This window comes from Cryptotermes secundus, unplaced genomic scaffold (assembly GCF_002891405.2).
Source record: "Cryptotermes secundus unplaced genomic scaffold, Csec_1.0 scaffold404, whole genome shotgun sequence".
In the NCBI taxonomy this organism is placed as follows: domain Eukaryota; kingdom Metazoa; phylum Arthropoda; class Insecta; order Blattodea; family Kalotermitidae; genus Cryptotermes; species Cryptotermes secundus.
The window spans coordinates 889,767-913,620 of NW_019720569.1; the positions used below are offsets into that span (position 1 = coordinate 889,767).

Below are 23,854 nucleotides of genomic sequence, written 5' to 3' on the forward strand. Positions count from 1 at the left end.
TCTAATGCCCTGAGAGTCCCGTGATTTTCCTCAGAATTTTCAATATGAGCATTCTTCATACGACAGTGAACACTACCTCTATCTAAGGCTCTGAGATTCCAGTGATTTTCCTCAGAATTGCCTATATGATCATTCTTCATATGCCAGTGAAAAGAGCCTCCATCTAAGGCCCTGAGATTCCCTTGATTTTCCTCATAATTGCCAATATATGAATTCTTCATATGTCAGTGAACAGTACCTCCATCTAAGGCCCCGAAATTCTCGTGATTTTCTTCAGAATTGCCAATACGTGAATTCTTCATATGCCAGTGAATACTACCTCCATCTATGGCCCTGAGATTCCCGTGATTTTCTTCAGAATTTCCAATATGATCATTCTTCATATGTCAGTGAAGATTACCTCCATCTAAGGCCCTGAAATTCTCGTGATTTTCCTCATAATTGCCAATATGAATATTCTTCATATGCCAGTGAACAGAGCCTCCATGTAAGGCCCTGAGATTCCCGTGATTTTCCTCTTAATTGCCAATATGAGCATTCTTCATATACAGAGCCTCCATCTAAGGCCCCAAAATTCTCGTGATTTTCTTCAGAATTGCCAATATGTGAATTCTTCATATGCCAGTGAATACTACCTCCATCTATGGCCCTGAGATTCTGGTGATTTTCCTCAGAATTGACTATATGATCATTCTTCATATGTCAGTGAACACTACTTCCATATAAGGCTCTGAAATTGTCGTGATTTTCCTCAGAATTGCCAATATGAACATTCTTCATATGCAAGTGAACAGAGCCTCTATTTAAAGCTCTGAAATTCTGATGATTTTCCTCAGAATTGCCAATATGAGCATTCTTCATATGCCAGTGAACAGAGCCTCCATCTAAGTCTCTGAGATTCTCGTGGTTTTCTTCAGAGTTGCCAATATGTGAATTCTTCATATTCCAGTGAATACTACCTGCATATAAGGCCCTGAGATTCCCGTGATTTTCCTCAGAATTTCCAATAAGATCATTCTTCATATGTCAGTGAACACTACATCCATCTGAGGCCCTGAAATTCTCGTGATTTTCCTCATAATTGCCAATGTGAGCATTCTTCATATGCCAGTGAACAGAGCCTCCATCTAAAGCTCTGAAATTGTGGTGATTTTCCTCAGAATTGCCAGTATGAGCATTCTTCATATGTCAGTGAACAGAGCCTCCATGTAAGTCTCTGAGATTCTCTTGATTTTCTTCAGAATTGCCAATATGATCATTCTTCATATGTCAGTGAATAGTACCTGCATCTGTGGCCCAGAGATTCCCGTGATTTTCCTCAGAATTGCCAATATGATCATTCTTCATATGTCAGTGAACACTACCTCCATCTAAGGCTCTGAGATTCTAGTGATTTTCCTCAGTATTGCCCATATGAACATTCTTCATATGCCGGTGAACAGAGCCTCTATTTAAGGCCCTGAAATCGCAGGATTTTCCTCAGAATTGCCAATATGAGCATTCGTCATATGCCAGTGAACAGAGCCTCCATCTAAGGCTTTGAGATTCTCGTGATTTTCTTGAGAATTTCCAAATGAACAATCTTCATATGCCAGTGAACAGATCATCTATCTATGGCCCTGAAAGCCCCATGATTTTCCTTAGAATTGCCAATATGAGCATTCTTCCTATGCCAATGAACAGAGCCTCCATCTAAGGCTCTGAAATTCTCCTGGTTTTCCTCAGAAATTGCTGCCAGTTTGAAATTTCGTCCTACGTCAGCTGTAAACTAAGTTCTTAATAGTTGTACATTTAGGATACAACTTTTCATCGATAGGCCATTATGTTTCCGGATATCCAAATCTGGATATAGTGTATATTATGGCGATAGGAAATAAGAGTGATACACTTTCCCATAAAAATATTTTTCTCTGTTTTGTTATGTTTAAGTTAAATGGGTAATGAAGAGGCGCAGTGATTCACCTAGCAACATTCCGACATGACCCCGGAAATCTAGGGCCCAATCAGAAAATACAGCTCTTATCTTCAATTCCGGATTATAAACCTGTCATATTTGAGGCATACATAACAGAAATTATCTAAACACATTTACTTGCGTTACCAGATATCTAACGAGACGAAGTTCTGTAGCCAAATTCATAATTATCAGGTAAACTGTGTTTGTGGTATTCAGGTTGGTAGTGTGTGGTTCGCGAGTGCCTTTTCGTGTGATACAGTGTTCGCCGTGTGTTTTTGTGAGTGAATACAGTTGTTGTGTGTGTGATTACAACGGCTCTCTGAGTGTTTGTGATAGTGTTGTGATACTTCCAATGGAGACATCGTCCACCAGGTGCAGACTTCGAGCCAGGAACCACGGCAGGAGGAGCAACGCTCAAACCGTAAAGTTGAAACCAAAACATAGCCGTTTCGGAACCTTTAGCAGTTGAGGGCCCATCCGCAGGAGGATGGGGATGGGTACTCGCAGTAAATCAGGTACGCCCTAGCACGACACTGTCTTATCATGGTCCAGTCCGGCCCCAGGCTGGTCACGATAACATAGTACCGTGCCAAGGGAACTCTGGATTCGCTGCGGTAGCCGCCATGACTCAGGGCTTAGGTTAAGGTCGAGTTGGACACTCTGTGGAAATTATATTTTTTTATTAGTTTGTAAGTTGTTTGTCCTCCCGCCCACCCCGTTAGGTGCCCATGGTAGGATTTCTGGTTAGGCTGCGTGAAGTTAGGTTTTGTGTCGGTTTAGGAGGGTTTAGTTTTCAGTATTTCTGTGTGTGTCTTTTTTTATGCCACAGGGTGCAACTTGACAGGGTTCGGTCGGCACAACAATGAAATCAATGCGAGAGAGAGAGAGGGATAAAAAGAACTTTGACAATCTCTCTCTGTGAATAACTCGCATTGGAGGGACAAAGATCCAATAAAGCAAAACTTCATTTTGCCTTCATCCCTCTTTCAATTCAATGTTGAAAGATAAGCAACTGGATCTGTAAGCACCAGGTACATATAAAACAGTCATTAAAATTTATGATGACATATATTTCTTTGTGTGCATATTCAATTTGATGACATATAATATTGATGTGTATTGTGCTGCGTATTCAATTGATGATATGTTATGTTTGTGTGTATGTATTGTGCTGTGTATTTAATCTATAAAATGTTAAAATGAGGAAACGCATAAGGTGAGTCAACAAAATGCGCTCCAGCTTCTGCATAAAAGAAGACATCAATTGTCATCATGGAGAAGTGCACAAGGTAAGTCAAAATTGCCGCAGCTTCATCAACGGAGAAGACAACGTTTGTCATCACAATGAAACGCATCATGTGAGGCGATAATATAAGGGTTTTACATTGTTACTTCTCGAAAAAACAAACGTGAATTTTTGACGATTATATTTCACGTGTCAGTAAAAATCGCCGATTTTTGTCGGAGTTTGTGTTTTGCGACAAAACTTAACTGCCATAAAAAGCAACTTCTGTTTAGAAAAAAAATATGTTGTATTCTGTTTAAATTGAATACACTAACGTTGGTCAGTTCTGTAAATAGCCGCTAGGCTGTGCTACACAGGATAAGATTTCATTTTAAATGACGAATTCTTTCCATGCGCCGGAACGTCTCCCATTTGACCGTGTTCTTGTGTTTTCGTTTTGTGTTAAAAGGGGCCTTTTTCGAAGACGATAAATGTGAGTTGATTTTTCGAGAGAAGTCGTCGATATGTTGCTTTTCTTTTTTACGGCGAGTGCTCAAGACTTGAATGAAAACGGAAAGTTCTACTTCGTTATGTCGTTTGTTTTTATTTCTGCACCAAACGGCGTACATTTATCTTTCAGTTTAATTGTGTTGTCCATTTAACGGGGACAATTTCAGTAAACAAATGGTACACTCAATTGTACGCTTCCACGATCGAAGATATTAAAACGTACAGAATATTGTCCGAAGAATTTTGTATTTAAAAGAAGACGTATTACAGAAGAGACGGCAAGAGTACCAACAGCAGAGGTAAGCTTGTGTGTTCATTCTTTTAATGCAATATCCTTTTCCTGGTGTTCATACTGAAGTTCTTTTTTGTTTGTTTTGTCTGTTTCAGGTCCCCGCTCATATCCTGTGCCTCAACGTGGCGAGCGGGTGAAACAAAGAACGATGCATCTCCGAAACTGAAAACATTGTTACAGTTATTCGTAATCTTCCTTGACAATGCCTACATGCCTGTTAGTTTCTTCGTCGTCTGCCGGTCTTTCTATTTTTATTTATTTTTAACAAATTTGGTAATTCAAATCATTTTTAGGTACACAACTGCCAGTCTATATTCAGCTCAGTTCAATTCAGTATGGACGTAAACACATTACACGTGTACATAGAGCGTGTCTGTGATTAATGCACCTGCACTTCCTCTGTTTGGGCACTAATGGCCGACAATTTGAACATCTCCAATAGGAACGGCCTGATGGCATTTCTCTATCATAATTTCCGCTTGTTATCGTCGTTTCCTGATATTCATGTTGGTGAAACAGTCGTTTTTGGACTGTAGCTTGCCTTAGACGATTCTGCCAGATTGCATCCTGCTATGGTTCCTTTGGATTTCGCAATTTTTATTTTACAAAGCAGGGTCGTCAAGTGACTAGATAAACATTTTTATCAGGCCGACCTTAAACATGTTATTTTACTTATGCGTGACGTTAGTCCGCTGTAAATATACCCCCCCTCCAAATATTTTCTAAGGGGAGGGGGCAGGCAAACAATTTGCTCACAAGCATGTTTTTACCCTTTAAGAATGTTTTTGCTAACTTAAAGATGCTAGTATACTGGCAGTTTCCTGTCATCAGTCTTGACTTTTTAAAAAGTCACGGGTGGGGGGAAGCTGCAAATGCTTACTTTTTCTTCTCTGCTGCTGGCATCGTCCATGGCTGTAAATTTAACAGATTATTAAATTCAGGAAGATAACAAGACTTGGGACGAGAATTTTGATGGTACTAATTAAATACTGTTTATCGTTTTAATGCTTGTGATTTTCTCGAAATGACCGTGTGTTTTGCAAATGTTATATAATATATTGCGTGTATAGTTTTTTCATCCTTGTGACCATTATGGAGTAATTTAGTTTCTCGTTTGAATACTTGGTATATATTCAAGTCTTTCAGTAATGAGGGGCTTAAAATCAACTTAAGTGGACGCAACCGTACGTAGTCACACTCGTATAACATAAGACTGCGGATCAAATCTAATCAAAATCTGTCAAAGAACCGCAGTTACATGTAAATTATAATTTATATAGTGGTTGAGGCACTATGCTACAAGCCGGAAGGTCAGGGGTTCAAGTCCCGATGAGGTCATTGAATTTTCTTTCAATTGACCTAACCCTTCCAGCCGCACTATGGCACTGGGGTTCACTCATCATCTAACAGAAATGAGTACCAGAAATTAATTAAATAATTTTCCTGGGGAGTAAAGCACGGCCGGCGCATAAGGCTGACAACCTTACCGCCATCTTTGAGCCGATTGTCTAGATAATGTGGGACCCTCAACGTCTCACAACCCTATGGGCCTTCACGGCCTGTTACAGGGATAGCTTTACTTTACTTTTCTTTTACTTTAAGTAACAAGATCCTCAAAAATGAAGAAACGCCTGAATGAATTAAAATCTTGATAAAATTTTATGTAGGTCTGTGAAACTCAGTTTGATTAACGTAGGCAAGGCAGTGTGAGCACTGATACGTACAGACAAACAGATGGGCGTGATGAAACTAATAGGTAGGTCTGAACGCACCAAAATTGTGTGATCATCATTCAGTTCTTATTACACCACATTCTGGGGCACATATAAAGAATGTCAAATGTTAATTTTCACCGGTGTACAGATGGAAATTGTTATAGAGAATGCCCAAAATATGCCGAAACAAAGAATACTGTAACAGTATATGCCACTGACGTGAAATCATATGCTTCTTTTGAAGTAGGTTTTTCAGACCACATGGCTAATAGTAATTTGAAATTAAAGGGAATGCATCGTTCTTTGGCCAAACAGGATAAATGCTAACTTTAACTGTTTCTTGGTAAATATACTATTAGTAGTGCTTCGCAATTGCTTTTGAGTATTCAGTTGTTCAAGAAGTTCTCTCTTTATAGAACCTGAAGGATCCTCATTCATAGCCAAATCCCTCCATTACACTCTACAAGTTCAGCAGTATTAAATTAATTCTTGCATGAAACATGTCACATGTGCAGTGATGGTGACTCAATGGCCTTCCATTTACATGACAGGCCCACTCCCGTAACATCCTGCGCCATGGTGAAGCCAGATCGTTAAGGCAAACGCAGAATTGAGTATAAAAAGGTAAAGTTGTCGCTGTGCTGAAGTAATTAAGCACTAAGCAATTAATATGTATGGGAGAGTGGATGTATAGATCCACGTTTCCTTGAACTCGGCACTAGTTGGAGGTGAGCGGTCAGCTTCACGCCCTGGCCGCTTTCCCCCCGGGGAAAGAGCCCCCGGTACCCCTTGGATAGGAGTCTGGGTGGACCAAAGAGCCGGTCTGCACGAGACAGAGAAGTTAAAATTCTTGCCCCCGCCGGGACTCAAACTCCTATTCCTTGGTTGTCCAGCCCTTAGCCAGTTGCTATACCGACTGCGCTATCCTGGCTCTATACACAGAATTGGATTCCAGTTTCAAATTATACCCCTGCAATATTTCCTGTGTTTTTGTATGTGAAATGCTTTTGACTCTGGATGCCTCAGTGGCCTACCCCAGGGCCATAGAGTGGCAGGAAGGATTAGGTAAATTGAAAAATATCCAATGACCTCATAAGGACTTGAACCCGCGACCTTCCGGGCTGTAGCATAGTGTTTCAACCAACTACGCTACCGCGTATGGCACACTGCTTAATCAGCTAAGCACAGGGATAATTTTACCTTTACCTTACACATGATTCTGCAGGTTTGAAGACACTCCAAACATTTACTTTCCTTTAAACTACCTCGTGTCTCCTCTGCTGGCAGTGATTCCACTAAGGGCGAGGGCACACCAAGGAAACTGGCAACCGCAACGCAACCGCAATTTCCGAGAAATGTTTCCGTATCACCAACCTTTCGTGCTGTCATAAGAAACAAATGAATCATTGAAGCTGTTTCAGAACAGCTGATACTAGGAAACCGCATGGCAACGCAATTGTGAGAAGACTGACATGCCCCGTTGCCTGTAAGTTGAGTTTCTCAGTCTTTCCGAGAGTTGCGTTGCCGTTTCCTCAATTTGTGCTAATCCATGCAGTAACATGTGCCCTACTGAGGCAGATAACAATTGTCGGAAATCGCGTTGCGTTGAGGTTAGTTTCCTTGTTGTGCACTCGGCCTTATTACCGGCAGTTCTAGCGACGCCGTCATAGACATATGTTATTCTTCCGTAGTTGATAGGTGGTAGCACTGTATACATCGCGTCCATTTGCCAGGCAGTTGCATTGAATAATACACCGGAGACACCGGAGTGTACGCAGCGTGTGTATAGCAGGCAGGGAGATATTCCCTTTGTGTTAATTGTATTAAGTATGTAGGTGTTCAAACTGAACGGAGGGAAATGGAAATGTAGAAGAGACACGTTTCAGAAGTGATGTTTCGCATTATTGGTATGTTAGAGAATACATTATTGTTGTTCAGTGTTATTGTCGGTTTTACACTCTGTCTATTTATAACTCTGACCTATACATTCCTAAATGTCAAATTTTATCGGAGTGCTGCAGATTACGACGGAGTGATGTTATGGAAAATATGATTATTTACATGTAGCATGCGCACGTGAGAGGTTAAAGAATATATTTTCAACTGATTTCTAGGTCTACTATAAAGATAATGAAATCTCGCTCCTGTTGTAACACAGGGACCGCATAAAGCTTTTCGTTTTTTTTGTGGTCCCTGAAGTACAGTTTTCTGCAGGACGAAATAATATCCGTCTTTAAAGTTATATTTTTTGTTGTTGAAGTTAATTTTGTTAAAAAATGCAGAATAAACTTTTAATGTTTTGTTAATGATTATTTAAAATAATTATCTGAATAATGTAGACGTACGTTTAAATATTAGAATTTCCATATTTATTAACTCTTCATCTTATTGTGGGCCCCAGTCTGATTTGTCTACCAAAATACTCACACTGTCCAAAGCCCCAGCCTGTAGTTATGTCTGGGCTTATAAGAATGTTAGGGGAGTCCTGGCTGCTATGACACTACACTGTGCCTTCACTTATAGGTCAATGGTATCACATTCCACAAACGAATTGATGACTTCCTCCAGTGTGTTTACAGAATTGCATCATACGAGTATATTGTGATAGGATGAATAGGGTTGAATTTCAATCCTTGTGTCTTGTGTTTTTCATTATTTTTCCTAATTCCTTGCAGGCAGATGCTTTAGTAATACATCTGAAGCAACCGTCTGTTTGTCCCCTTGTGCTTAAACCTGTAACATAATTGTTAACTGAATAAAAATGAATATAACATTGTGGAAGTGCAATTGGATCTCCATTCTGTATGACTCATCACACAAAGGCTGCTGCATCTGCAAGTTCAAGAATGACAGTGTGTGCTGAATAGTAGAAGCTTCCATCCTCCCCACCATTATTAACTCTAGTTGGCATGTTGTAGGTTTAAGAAAAAAACAGCGCATTTTCATCTCTTTTCGAAGTCTTCCAAAGCATATTTTTTCCATTCGGCTGACACTGTACAGCTTTAGGATCCTGTCAGAGTTACTTCATTTGCAGTTGATGAAGGTACATTACTAAGAAATGGTTAAGAGAAAGTAATCATGTGTCAGATTAAATAATAGAAATATATAAGGCTGATGTATAATCTTATACCGTATAGGGATAGTGAACTATGTGTGTAGTAATAATATTTGGCACTGGTGTGTTAATTTGATAACAAAATACATTTCAGGTGTAGTGTAACTGTAGTTATGTCAAAATATTGGGTGTAATTGCTAATTAATTTTTAGTGGTATAATCAGCTTGTTTTTCAGCCAGTTCAAACTAGTATGCATATGGCAAACGAAGCATGTCAGTAGATTTGTCAAACGTTGAGCATCTCACATAGGCAGGTGCATTTTATGTTTTGAGACCTTGAGGCTGAAACTGAACATGAGAGTACTGGCAAACATGTTTTTAGAAAAAAGAAGCACTAGGTGTAATTATGTATGTGATGAGGTTTATTGTGGTTCTTCGTTTTTACAGACATTTTCTGAATGTTATGTTTTGTAACTTGACTTGTTCCATATTATGATTATTGGGATTATGGAATGAATTTATCTGCTCGTCACTCCTCATGGTTCATACTGTATTTCATATTAATATGTTATGTTGGGGTGCAGGCGGTAGTGTATTTGGTTGAGGCACTATGTTACAAGCTGGAAGGTCACAGATTTGATCCCAAATGAGGTAATTGCATATTACCTAATCCTTCCAGGCACACTATGGCCCTGGGATCAACTCAGCCTCAAACAGAAATGAGTGCTAGTAATCTTCCTGGGGACAAAGGGCAGCTGGCATGTAAGGCTGACAGGCTTACTGCCATCTGTAAGCCGATTGTCTAGAAAATGTGGGAGCCTCAACATCTCACAACCCTATGGGCCTCCACATCCTGTTACAGGGATACCTTTACCTTATGCCTTTTATGTTATGTTGATGTAGTAAATATTTTATGGATTTGAACTCTCAAATCTTCATTTTAATGGCTTAGTGTAATCATCTCAATGTCAATGGATAATTAAAACAATAATTTGTTCCAGTTTTATATTTTAATGTGGATTTTACTTCTGGCTTCTTTCTTCCACCTAAAAGACATAAATTTGGCTCCTTTAATTGATATAATATACTCTGAAGCCATGTATATGTTGTAAACAAAACACTGGAGATAATCTCAAGACCTATCCGAGTGTCTAATCAGTTTCAGGGAGTAGGCATATTTGTTGAAATTACTCCTGATTGTTAGTCCTTCACCTCCATCTTTAGTGAAGGTATCCAGTAATTTCACAAGAGGTTTTTTCAGAATACAAGTCTGGACTGTTATTGTTACACCAGGCTGCTTTGTAAGCCATACTAATACAGCCATTAATAAATATAATAATTTTTTATTCCAGATTGTCAGAAGTTCTAAAATGAGAAAGAATTTCTATAAGAAGCCAGTAAAATTTAAGAATCAAAACTATGAAAAGTTACACAAGCATTACCACGATGTGTTAAATGCTCTATATGGTGATCCTCACTTTCCTCCAACCTCTTCTAGCATAGGGAGCTCAGACGCTGGAAGTATAAAGTGGAATCGGCCGGGGGTAAGTACTCTTTTTTAAGGCTACCATTTAAAATAGTAGCGAATTGCTAGAGTAGAATAGGTCATTAGTATTGTAATGACCTATTTGATGTGACCTTCAGAAATCCTGGTTCTCCTTTAACTTTAGGTGCAAAAATTTATAATTTACAGAATGATCATAGTCTTTTGTGGTTTAACATAGATGGTTGAACTTGTTTAATTATTTAAAAAATTGTAATATTTATGGAATAGTTAAGAATTTGCCCCTCTGTAATCATTGCAGTTTACAGGTATGCACATTTGAGGAATTACAATTTGAGTGAACTCTTTGAGTTTGTGGTCTTCTGTGTTATGATACCATGTACTTTGGTGTCTGGTTACCAGTATTTGTGAGGGGGGGCTGCTGTATGCATTATTTAGAACAGAAGATGGAGGCAGTAAGTACATATTTTCTCTTACAAATATCCCTCATTTCATTAATTCTCATTTTACGAATTTTTGCTACAACGAATCTTGTTAATTTGTACATATTTTTCACTTAACAAAGTTCATTTTCACTACAACGGACAACTTATGTTCATAAAAAGTTATTTTATGAAGTCGGAGAAACACATAACACTTGGGGAGGTGGTGGTTGAAAAGAAAGTTAGAAATGTGTTTTTCTCTGTAATACTTTTGCATTGCATTTATTATAATTGTTGCACAGTCATTCAGTTCCTAGCGCACATGTAGCCAGTAGACCTCTCAGAAGATTAATATTGTTTATTGTTATTGCTACCCTACCGACATGTAGTTTATATTTGTTTTCTATCCACAAAGATATGCAACTGAGAGACTTCTTTGCACAATAATGAAAGATAATAGTGAATACAATATTAACAGTTCTGTTTGCAACAGTAAATATCATAAACACTTAATAATGTCCTTATTTTAATGTTTATTTGTTATTAAAACATCAACTATATAAATATATTGGAGGATTTTCCTGGGATTAATGAACAAGTTTGCAGCGTTTACACTTAAAGTATCGGGTATATTTTTTTATTTGTGAGTTCTGATCTTATGAACAGTTTCGTAGAATGATTAGCTTTATGAAGTGAGGAATACCTGTATTGTAGAGAAATGCAATTCAGATCTGAGCCAGGCTATCTTCTCTTGTGATAGTAAATGTGATTTTCCATAGGCGAATGCTGGGATAGCACCTTTAAATATGACATGACTATCTCCTTCAAAATCTGTACCTATCCACCATCCATTACTCTTAACCCATCCCTTTCTTTGACATATGACTTCTGCATTTGAAGTGCTGTTGTTCAATAAGCTAAGACACAAGCCGTCAGGCAGTACATTTTGTTATTTTGTTAAGTCTGACTTTGAATAATTAATTTTACAAATGTACAATAATTAATTATTTTTCCATAAAAAGAACATACTGAAGTGACAGGAGGTTGAAGACAACTGCATAATGAGGAGCTTCATAACTTGTACTCTTCTCCAAGTATAATTAGTATGATCAAGTAAAGGAGGATGAAGTGGGCAGGTCATGTAACACGAATGGGGGAAACGAATGCGTATAGGATATTGGTGGGAAAGCCAGAAGGAAAGAGACCGCAGGGAAGACCAAGGTGTAGGTGGGTGGACGATATTAAAATGGATCTTAGAGAGATAGGATTGGATGGTATGTATTGGATAGATCTGGCTCAGGATAGGGACCAGTGGAGGGCTCTTGTGAACAGGCTGATGAACCTTTGTGTTCCATAAAATGCTGGGAAATTCTTGAGTAGCTGCAGAATTGGTGGCTCCTCCAGAAGGGCTCAGCTCCATGAGTGAGTAAGTAAGTAAGTAAGAAGAATATACTGATGAAAGCTGAATATTTAATTGCGCTCTATGTTCTGTTACCAGGAAATATGTTCATTTCCTTGCCTGTATGCTGAGCAAGTCAGCTCTAAATCTGTGATTGCAGGACGCATGAGCAGTAACTGGATTGTGTCTGCCTTGTCGGTGTTAGCTACAGTTGGTGAACTGTATCATAAAGTTAGTAAATACACATATTAATCACATTTTCCTCCTGTACTTGTAATGTCTTAAAACTGGTAAATGATTTATGGAAATGGGTTTTATTTACTACTACCTTGTGTTAGCAAAGGTGTGGCACTCTCATGTCTATTTGTCTGTCCTGCATGACCACTCTAATCAGTAGATGCGATTTTTGAAAAAAAAAAAAAAACCTGGTGTGAACATTATGCTACTGGTAGCACTGCTCTTTCATATTTACCAAGTCCCAAGTTCATATCACAGCCAGGAGGCCAGCTATCCTGTCTGAGGTTCTCTTGGTTTTTCTCAGTTTCTCTCTCTCTCACATAAACACAGAAGAACAAACAGAGTTATTTCAGGGTTTGTTTGTGCCATCATTCAAATTCGCCTGTGTTCAAGTTCTATATAGAATGTTTCTTGTTTGTTACTAACTGTTACTTTTAAATTCATATTTAGGCTTGCTGTTACAGGTAATTCCTGAATACAGACAGCAAGAATGGGATCCAGAAAACAACAATTATGCTGGCATTTTCCACTTCAGATTTTGGAGGTTTGGCCAGTGGGTGGATGTAGTGGTTGATGATCTGCTCCCAACCTGTGATAATGAACTGCTCTTTACACAGTCCTCTGTACAAAATGAATTTTGGATTCCCCTTGTTGAAAAAGCCTATGCCAAGTATGTAGGAAATGTCTATGTATTTTTGTTGCCACTTGCCTTAACTACACACTGTGTGAGCTATCAGGTTATGTTAATGCATCTGCACATTTGACCATGAAATCACAGCTTAATGAACAAATTGGATAGTGGATGAAGAGAGGCAGTTATCATAGTAACAACATATCTGGCTCTTGTTCTGGCATATTAGTTCAACATGTGTAATGAAATAATAAAGCAACATATGAATTGTGTGTGCATTTCATAAAATTCTGATAATGTATTCATAGGAAAGAAATGAATGACAGCAACTGAGGTATTAAGTGCAATAACACCTGTACTATTTGAAGCATTGCTACAATGAAATGTAATCAGATTATAAATTTTTACTCGGAGTCAGGAGAAGACATTATGCATTTGTTACGAAAGCATTCTTCCTATAGTTTGTTCATGATGTATGTGAAGAACATGTAAACATGGTCAAGACATGAGATGTGTAGCAGAGAGTCAGCAGTTTTATCAAAGAATGTGAAACTCTGAACGTCACCACAACTAATCACAAGTCTCCGAATTTTTCAGTACCTTGATGTAACATATGTGTGAATACTGTAATGTCTTGTGTTATTAAACTTGCGTTGTTTTGTATAATTTCTGAGGTTTTTTATGTGGTTCAAGCCCAGAGAACATGTTTAAAAGTATGATATTGAGGATGCTGAACCATTAGTTTTTGATTCATGGCAGAACTCACTCTTCTCACTACAGAAAGCAGTATTAAATGGCATAGTGATACTCTTTATGTAACCTTTACTGTATACCACTTAGAGCACTAGTGGAAATGTGCTTCGTAATAATAATATAAAATATAGAGGAATTGGGAGGGCCTCTGACTTACTATTATTATTCAGAAGGGGTGGGTTTCCCCATGCACTGCGACCATTTGTTGATCTATTGTGTGTGGGCCTTTGACTTACTGTGTTCCCATCTTGTCTTCAGGCTGCATGGTTCATATGAAGCGCTTGCAGATGGCCATCTTGCAGATGCTTTGGTGGATTTCACAGGTGGTGTCAGTGAAACTCTGGATCTCAAGGCAAATGATTACAACGAACAAGAAGATAAACATTCCATATTATTTGAGAAGCTCTTGGAAGAATTCAAAGACCATTCTGTCATGTGTTCAGTTATCACTGTAAGTCATATACTTTATGTTTTAAGACACACAAGGAAAGAAAATTAATATGCAGTCTAGAAAAATGCTTGATCTCAGTAAACATATTTGTGCCTATTAGTGAAGGCCATACACTATAATTTATGAGATGATGATGATGATGATGATCATCATCATCATCATAACCATCATCAAGATTGTGTCATCTTCGTTATTCTTTGTCCACTCCTAAGGTTTTGTGTTTAATTCTTTTTGAGGCTTTCTTCATAAAATGGAAAACATGACCTGGTATCTACCCCCTTTTTTGGACAGATTTTATTAAAATTTGAAGCAGGAGACCTTGGCTAAAACTTATCAGGAAATTAATTTTAAATTGTATTAATCAGTAATAAAGCCTGGTTTGTATAAGGCCAAAAAAGGAATTTTCCGTGTCTCCCACAAATTGTTTCCCAGATATTGTTAAAATTTGGTGTGGAAGATGTGTACCAAAAGGTAAGAGGAAGTTCCAGTTTTCATCCGTATTTATCCATAATAAAGCCTGGTTTGCAAATGGCCATAAATATACTTTTTCATATACCCCTTTAATCAGTTTACAGACTTTATTGAAATTCAGTATGAGAGACTTCTACCAAAATTGGTAGGAAATTCTGATTTTCAGCCATATATATTCATAATGAAGCCTAGTTTGTGTAAGACTAAATAAAATTTGTTTATGTATCTCATAAACCTCTGTAGATATTAAAATTCTGTATGGATGATTCACTAATTTAGATTCAATTATTCCCATTTTTTAGTAATGTTAACAAGGCTTGAAGAATGCTGTTGGTAATCAAGTATGCCCTTTCCACCTGTATTTCTTTACTTCCCTTTTCTGACTGCAGGAAAGGGATGTTTCAATTTATTTTTTTGCATTTGTCCATCTACACTTTTCATTACTTCACTTGCAGAGTTATTTTGGCATGGTCAGCCATTTGTAATGTTTCTGGAACTGAAGACATCTGATGAAGCCAAAATTATGTGCATGAATGTAAAGTAATGTAAAGTGTTGTGATGAATAGGAGATGGACACTTTTTTTAAGAAATAAACTTTGTAATGCACACCATGGAAGTGCATTCAGTTAAAGCGCATAGATACAGTGCTTACCATATGATTGTCATGTGGTGATAAGTTTATAGATGCTGGTCACAGTAGCCACGCAGTCTAAGGCATGAACTCTTTTCGCTCACTTGGACACTGGAATCACTTTTTCAAATCCCAGGTCAAGACATGGATGTTTGGTGTGTTTATGCATTTATTCTGTGTTTGTGTTGTCCATCAATATAAGTTGAGTGTTTTTAATTTGTTGTTATTGTAAATCCATCTCTTCACATGTATTTTTTTCTACTAGGCTGTACATCTGGTAAGAGGCCATTTAGGAACATATCTGTCAATAATGATAATACAGTAAAAATGTCTAAAATTGAACCTGTCTTAGACTGAAATTTGCCTATATCAGAAAATTTCATTGACCTGAGCATATACAGTGAGAAGCAGCATAAAATTATGCATTTAAAACAAAAATAGTTTGATGCAGAAATGGAAAAGTAAAACAATATTTAGCAGAAAATAGTTGCTATTGTCATGGGTATGTGTAACTATAGATGGAATGTGGATTGGTGAATAGATTCATAGACCACTTACAGGTTGTAACTACAAATTAATACTATTGTTTTATTTCCATATTACAAATCAACAGATCACTCCATACTGAGCTTTCTAAGACTGCTTTCATTAGTTGTTACTTGGTAACAGCTCTTAGCAATGGCTATTCCTCTGCTGTGTTTTCACTAGACGTTTCCTGCTAACAAATGTTAGGAATGGAGATTCTTCAGCTTCTGTGGTTGCACTGTTACCGTCTGGTTACCACTCCACTCCTGAGCTCTTTCACTCACCAGTCAACTATTTCACTTCACTAATCCATATTAGAGTCAATTTTACCGGTAAAATTGACTCTAATATTGATTAAATACACAACAGGATGCAAGAAACAGTTAAAGTCACTTCACTAAACTGAACCGCTGACAACTGACTGCAGCTGGGTTATTGTCCTTATATAACCTCAGGGTGGACCCAACAGAAACCATTGCCTCCAACAATCTTCTGTTGTTGTCATGGGCGGTTGCTTAGTGCTAGACTGAATATCGTTTCTGTGGGAATGTGTTTGCAGAGCCATTACCAAGCAGTACATGTACTGTCTTATGATTGTTGCATAGCAATGGTACTACACTTTATGTTATAAATATTGACATGTTATTATGTTTTTCACTACTGCATTTCCTGTAGGGTATCAGAGAAAGAACATTTGTGTCATAAGCCAGAAAAAACCTGACTTTCAAGATATTTAATGTACAAATTTGGGTAGGAGATTAAAGGCAAAAAGAACAAAGAACAGAAAGAAATGGAGAAAGAAATTAAGTAATTAAAAAATAAGTAAAGAAATAAGGAAAAAAATACTGAAATTCTATTGAACCCACTTATGTAACTGCAGAAAGTTTTACTTGGATGATTCAGATGAACACTGCTAGTTGGTGTATAGTTTGCAGGATCATAATTCAAAATTTCATATAATTTGTGTCCTTTCAGAAGGAAAGAATTCTCAAATTTTGGCATATTTATTACAGGTAATTATGAAATCATATTTTGTTATGTATACAGTATTTAATGTATCACACTTAATGGCATACAGAACAAAAACTAGCTACACACGTTTGGTATATTACTATTAACACTATGATTCAACAGTGATGTCATCTTCAACATGTAGATGGTGTTGGTCTAAATATAACCTTGAAGCTTCACAAATCACTGTGTTGCTACATTTAAACACAAAGTATTATAGATTTGTTTCTATTAATATTTTGTAAATTACAGGTTCCTGGCAGTAGTAGTTTATTAAGTGTCATTATATTGGGTACATGGATGGCCATTACTTAAAGAGAACTGATATTAATAGAAGCTTAAATTTTTTCAAAGCTCTTTATCAACCTACATCGAGTAGTTTCAGTATTGGTTATTCAAGGGCTGGGCAAGCCTAAATGCTATTTCAGGTGGCAAAATATTTAGTTGCCCCCACCCCTGCCACTCTGCTGCCTCAGTTTAAAGTAGATTAGCTTCCTCAGAACTTTAAATTGTTGTGTAACATGTTTACTGCCAGTTGAAGGTCGAGACATTAACAAAGAGCAGGTGCATAATGAACCTCAGACCCCGCTTGTTTCAGAACGAATCCTCTCATCTTCTGCTAGGTTGCCTGTGTCTCAGTATTCCACAGGTATAATTCTGTGGGCTGTTGTATGTTACTACATACATTCTTTTCATTTAACAAATGCGGAATAAAAGTTGTAAATTCTACCATCCCTAAATTCAAGTTGCCGCAGGAAGTTGCTATGTTTCCATGTACTATTGCTCTGGGATTGGACACAATCCAAAACTTAAGCTGCCACATTGGAGTTGCTGGATGCAGGTATTTAAAAATGATGATGCTGGAAGCATTTTTATAGCATGCAATCCTTACATCACATTTATCTTTATGTTTAAATCTTATTAAGAATGAAATCTTATGTCACGTAGCCTTCATAAAATGTTGGTAGGAGCTACCTATACAGTGCCAGTCTTCAATAAATCATTTATGAATCATTGTAATGTAAGATAGAGGTAAGTACATACTACTATAATGTAAGTGCTCTTCAAAGTGATGGTCTTTATGTTTTTATTGAGTGCTTTCTGTTCATTTAGTGGTATTGGATTACTACCAATTAATGTAGTGATATAGCCATTGATAGTGTTGATTATTATGAATGAATTGTGGGTATACATCTGCAGCATCTTCCTGTAGAATCTGTTGTTGATTGTGGGTGTGAGGTTTCTTCAACATACACTGTTTTCACTTTTGGTTTCAGAATAGTTAAATACAAAGCCATTGACAGGAAACTAATAGCACAGCTACCAAATATAATGGTAAATACAAATCTATGCCAGAAACTGTCCTGCTCAGAAGATAAAAACCATGAAAGAGACATGATAAGGATCTCCACTATCATTAATAAAAAGTAGCATATGTAAAACACTGTCACATTTTTAAGTTTATATCTGAATTCAATGAAACAGAAAGTGAACACATAACCCAAGCATAATTGGGTAAATACTTTGTAAATGCTGCACAAACCTGTTTGGTGTAGCAAGTGACTCGTAATGATGATGTAATGTATCACAAGTATTCCAAGCATTACATAAGGCTGAAAATTTGCACAAGATGCTAAAGACAGTATGCGGGAAAAGAGAAAAAAGAACCACCAAAGGAAAGCTACAATCTTTGCAAGGGCATCTTCCTCATCCATCCCATATAGTTTTTTTTTTCTGATTTTACGTCTAGGCAAGCTAATATTTGTTGAATCTGGCCGAGAAGGAGCAGGGTCCTCAGGAAGTGATGGTTGAGTACTCATTCTTTTTACTTCTATTTCCTCTGGATTTGTTATGCGTTTAGGTGGAGTTGAATGTTCTGGCAGTAGCGTTCCATTTTCAGTGTCTGTAGGCTCGTTGTGAGTGTTTTCCTCATCATCATGCATGGAACTGGTCATGCGGTGATCAGATGCCGTGGTTGGAAATCTACGAGGCTGAAGGAATGGTGTTGCTAACTCACTCTCTTCAGCCTTGGTCTTTGACATATTTAAGGTTATTTTTTCATTTGATGTTTGAGAGGTTTGTAGTATTAAGGGTGTTTTCAAATTCCACGGCTCTTTCCTTTGTAAAATTTTCTGGCTTTCAAACCATAAGAAGGACACTGTTTTGTGTGTCACTAGCATAAGAGAGGATGTTACACAGAAAATTTGCATCTGGCCTGATAGAGGGAAAAAACAGAATAATTAGTACTCCTAACATACAGAATCAAGCATGTTTTCACTGACTACTGGATTAGTGAACTGCTATGCAAAATAAGTAACTGTTATTTTATGTTCCAAGACATTTAACAAACACTTCACTTGTTTGAGTAACACAGTGTATGAGTAATGATTGGAAGTATCAGACAGCCAGTCATCGAAGTATAAAACATGATGTTCTTAGCAGTTGGTAACTTGGATCAGAATTTTATTCTGCCAAAATTTGATTTTTACAGGCATACACAATGACCAAATTAAAGTATAGTGCTATGGGCATTAGTTACGTATGAATTCCATTAGTTTAAAAAATGGAAATACTAAATAAATGTTATGGTCGATTGGTTAGCACTCTTGTTTCATATTTGGGAGGTTCTGGCTTCAAATTTCTGTCAAGGGACTGGCTATTCTGGCTGACATTTTCTTGTGATTTTTCTCAGTTTCTCCAGATACCAGGATAGGTCATGACCTCCCATCCACATACTTGTACTTTCCAATGCATTATTCACTATTAATTCTACCGTTAAATGTAGTATTGTCTCAGGTACTTACAATATCATTAAATAAACCATAAATAGAATATGGATCCACATTGCTGCCTGGTCTCGTGAGTGGTAAACTCCTCATGGCCTGAGGGTCTACATCATGTTGTCTATATTAATATTTTTCCAGTTGGCACAAATTACCAATCAAGCATGTAGAACTGTACTTACTTATGTGTTTATCTAGTTGATAGTGAGCAAGCATGATGTAGACTTGAAGGAAAGCTTGTGGAATTGATTGTAGGAATGGTTGTAAGAACAAATACAATTCTGTCTGGCTTGGCCGGTTAGCTGTCAGAAGGGCTTCCTCACGCTCTTTCTCATCATGTAAGAGAGCGTCAATTGACCAGAATAACTGTTTAGCATATCTGGGAAATGAAAGTGAAATCAGTAATCAGAGGTTCCTTGTGGTCGTTACCTGTATGTAATAATGTTAGTTCCATGGAAGTATGCACCAATACGAATTGTCATTATGGAAAATATTATATGAATACTTGTGTCTGTTAAATTTATTCAGAGATAAAATATATTATCAGAGGCATATTACCTGTGCATAACCCAGATGGGGTAAACAAGGAATTGTACAGTGCGGTAACCAAACCACTTTGCAGTACCAGGAATTCCATCTTGCTCATCCCACAAGTCTGGTCTTGATATAATAATAATAAAAAAGACAAAAGATGGGAAATACATAAGCAACAGAGTAAGTGTTCCCCAGACATTGTCACCTGCCTTGTAATGTTCATTCACGACTGCAATTCCAGATGCTAAGTCAAACACATATATTGCACATTTGAATCCTGTTGCCACTAAAAAGTACACCCAGATCTGTTGTTCAGCTGTCAAAATGTATCCCAATATCTCTTGTGGTTTTGTATCCAAAACTGACTTTTTACTTTCCATAGCAGTTTTAAATTGTCTTTGCCATGTTATGTATGTGGCTGTAATTACAATCCATGTGTAAGCAACTTAATTTCCACAGTATTGTTCTTGCCATACTGGTGATGTTCACAAACTGAACCTTCACTTATCTGGATTCTCAGAAGCATTGATAATGGCTATCTATGTGAAGTTGATAAGCTGACAAGGTCTTTCAAGTTTATTGATGTATTGTAGCAATGGCCACCACCTAACAGATAAAGGAACTGCATTCAACTGGTGAAGCAGTATCAGTATACGCACTGTATTGCAATACTCGTATATTCATGTAAATCCCATAAAATTAGGTGTAGATTATATTCAGACATGTTCAGTTCTCTTAGGTGCATTACTAAAAGCTGTCACTGAAAATATAAAATGAAACTGATTTATTTTGTTCTCTGTTGCACTAATAGTGAAAGATTCCCCAAATGTATATATTGTATTAATAGGTTGCTAGGTCTATATATATTGAATATATTCAATAACTTTTTGGACATCTTATATATAAAGAGCTTTTTCTGTAATTTAACATTTCAAAATTCGAGTGCACAATATATTTGGAGGGGAAGGGGTAGTATTAAATTTGGGAAAATACAGTATGTAAAAACAGAAGAAAATTGTTACTGATTTTAGGTTTTTACAGTGGTTAATTATTAATGTTATTCTATTCTTGGGTTATTGCACCATGTAGATGATATTGCTGACTTGTGGGAGGTACGTGCTGCCTCCAGCTTCAGGGTCAAAACATGTAGATTGATGTGTTTCGGTGTATATATGGCATTCTGTTTTGAAAAGCAGTTTGTGTGGTGTGGAGAGATAGAGTGGGGATTGGTGCCTTATGTTGGCCATTAGGGTCGGTAGACTGGGAAAGTTGTGCAGACCACATGGCCCTTTGAGGGGCCTTAGGAGTGCACCAAAAGCCCCATCAGCAACTGATGTTCTTAAACAGTCACCCTTGCTTGCCAGGAATAACGTTTCTTAACTTGTATGTGGAGAGTGGCATGGAGATCACCTTTAAGTCAGAAGTAGATTTTTGTGGGGTTGTGAAAGAAGAAGCAGGCATGAGAAGTATGTATCTTAGAGGGAAGATGAGCCTAGACATGGGTGATGAGTAGGTTGGGGCTTTTTGCCCTGTGGGAAGGAGGAGAGGAATCCACCCATTATGGAGTAGTAGTAGCCATACTTTAATCTAAACTTGTAATGAAATAGGCAAGATAATCTGTCAATTTGTTCCTGATTGGGTTTTTCAACAGTTTATTTGTGTGCTCAGTAGCACCGATACTCTGTGTACAGAGACATAAATTGCAAAGAACACATTTGGAAATTTTGTGTATTTGAATATAAAAAGTAAAGCTATCCCTGTAACAGGCCGTGAAGGCCCATAGGGTTGTGAGACGTTGAGGGTCCCACATTATCTAGACAATCGGCTCAAAGAATGCGGTAAGGTTGTCAGCCTTATGCGCCGGCTGTGCTCTACTCCCCAGGAAAATTACGTAGTTAATTCCTGGTACTCATTTCTGTTAAGAGGCTGAGTCAACCCCAGGGCCATAGTGCGGTTGGAAGGATTAGGTCAATTGAAGGGAAGGACACAACACAGGACACAATACACACAAGAATATAGGAAGAGTACTCCCATAGGAGAGGATTGATGTAATTCACGAAATTTGAAGTGTGACGTATAGATGATAAATCTTTAAAAGTTTTAATATATAAACTTTATTATTATACATGACATATGTACATTTTAATCATTTTATAAAGGAGACATGATGGCATACAATGCAATGGTTTGACGTAAATAAAACCACACCTGAAGATGGCACATTAGTGCCGAAACGTAGTGAAGAAAAAGGTGAAATTGTGTGCACTGTAAGACGGTTGGTACAAATACACATCATGGACAATTGAAAAGAATCCAGTGACCTCATCGGGATTTGATCCTGCAACCTTCTGGCTTGTAGCATAGTGCTTCAACCAACTATGCTACCGCGTACCCCGTATTTGAATACAGAGTGTACCTATTTCCTTTTGTTTGTATTTATGTTGGAAATTTGGATGTACAGTTTGGCCACTGTAGGATTTTCTGTTGCCAAAAATCAGTGGATTATCAGAACTCTTTTATGTTACATAGATATCGAGCCCTAGTCAGATGGGAAAAAGGAATGAAATGGGATTAAGCCAAGGTCATGCTTATGCCATAACATTTGTGAAGAAGGTTAAAATGGGGGAGACTTCATTACGAAAACTGTTTCGGTAAGTTTTAGTATACTACTAATTTACATACCTTTAGGTTGAAAAAGAAAATGTGCATGTTATTGGTAACAATTTTTTTTTATTGTTGCCAGTTCGTTGAACTTCATAATTATATTGATTGGTTATTTACAGATATCATTTCTGTTGCTTTGTACAGGTGTGTGAAAGTGGTGTCTCAGTTTCTCACAATAATTGGAGAGAGATAAGTCAAGGTTGTTTGAGAACAGGCTTGGAGATAACTCTGTGTTGAGGAGCTTCATAATTTATATTCTTCGCCATATATTATTAGGATTATCAAATGAGGAACGATTAATTGAATGAAACATGTAGCATATGGGATGGAATAGAAAAGCATGCAAAAATTTGGTGGAAATCCTGAAGGGAAGAGACCACTTAGGAGATATAGGTATAAACAAGAGAATAATATTGAAATCGTTCTGAGAGAAATGGTTTGTTATTTGGACAGGATTCATTTATCTCAGGATAGGGACCTCACGGTAGCGTATTTGGTTGAGGGGCTATGCTACAAGCTGGAAGGTCGCGGGTTCAAGTCCCGATGAGGTCATTGGATTTTTTTCAATTGACCTAATCCTTCCAGCTGCAATATGGCCCTGGGGTCGACTCAGCCTCTAACAGAAATGAGTACCAGGAATTAATTAAACAATTTTCCTGCGGAGTAAAGCACGTCTGGCATGTAAGGCTGACAACCTTACCGCCATCTTTGAGCCGATGGTCTAGATAATGTGGGACCCTCAACTTCTCACAAACCTATGGGCCTTCATGACCTGTTACAAGGATAGTTTTACTTTACTTGTACTTAGGGACCTATAACAGGCTATTGTGAATCAACCTATTTGAACTACAAATAGTTTCTCATGAAGAACTCTGCTTTATTGGAATTGGTAGATGGAGGTAGTGAGAAATAAAAAGCTGGTGAAATCTGCATAATGAGTAACTTTGTAATTTGTATACACTTCACCAAATATTAGGATCATGTCAGGGATAAGGATATGGATGGAGCATGTAGTATGCATGGTAGATGATAAATGCTGCAGGAATTTTCATCAGGAAGCCTGAAGGGAAGTGATGACATGGGA

General features: G+C 37.6%; 2 protein-coding genes across 3 annotated transcripts in view; one reads left to right on the plus strand and one right to left on the minus strand.

The window, feature by feature from the left end:
• Positions 1-7,449: 7,449 nt before the first annotated feature.
• Positions 7,450-23,854, plus strand: part of LOC111869126 (calpain-5) — a 34,646-nt gene continuing 18,241 nt past the window's right edge. For both annotated transcript variants that reach the window (XM_023860358.2, XM_023860367.2), the window contains exons 1-6: positions 7,450-7,606; positions 10,107-10,298; positions 12,179-12,310; positions 12,781-12,986; positions 13,959-14,151; positions 22,636-22,757. In XM_023860358.2, the coding sequence (XP_023716126.1) occupies positions 10,125-10,298; positions 12,179-12,310; positions 12,781-12,986; positions 13,959-14,151; positions 22,636-22,757 (827 nt within the window). In that variant the 5' untranslated portion in view covers positions 7,450-7,606; positions 10,107-10,124. The remainder of the gene's footprint in view (positions 7,607-10,106; positions 10,299-12,178; positions 12,311-12,780; positions 12,987-13,958; positions 14,152-22,635; positions 22,758-23,854) is intronic.
• LOC111869136 lies at positions 14,163-20,925 on the minus strand. Its single transcript, XM_023860380.2, has 3 exons — positions 20,131-20,925; positions 19,755-19,951; positions 14,163-19,004 (listed from the first exon to the last, which is right to left on the minus strand). The coding sequence occupies exons 1-3, from the start codon at positions 20,484-20,486 to the stop codon at positions 17,959-17,961; spliced, it is 1,599 nt and encodes a 532-aa protein (XP_023716148.1). The 5' UTR covers positions 20,487-20,925; the 3' UTR covers positions 14,163-17,958.

Coding starts and splice junctions, on each gene's coding strand:
- LOC111869136 (XM_023860380.2), bottom strand. CDS start 20,486: ATGGAAAGTAAAAAGTCAGTTTTGGATACAAAACCACAAGAGATATTG. Junction 19,952..20,130: donor CCCATCTGGGTTATGCACAG/GTAATATGCCTC, acceptor TTCATTTCCCAG/ATATGCTAAACAGTTATTCT. Junction 19,005..19,754: donor TCAACTAGATAAACACATAA/GTAAGTACAGTT, acceptor TCCCTCTATCAG/GCCAGATGCAAATTTTCTGT.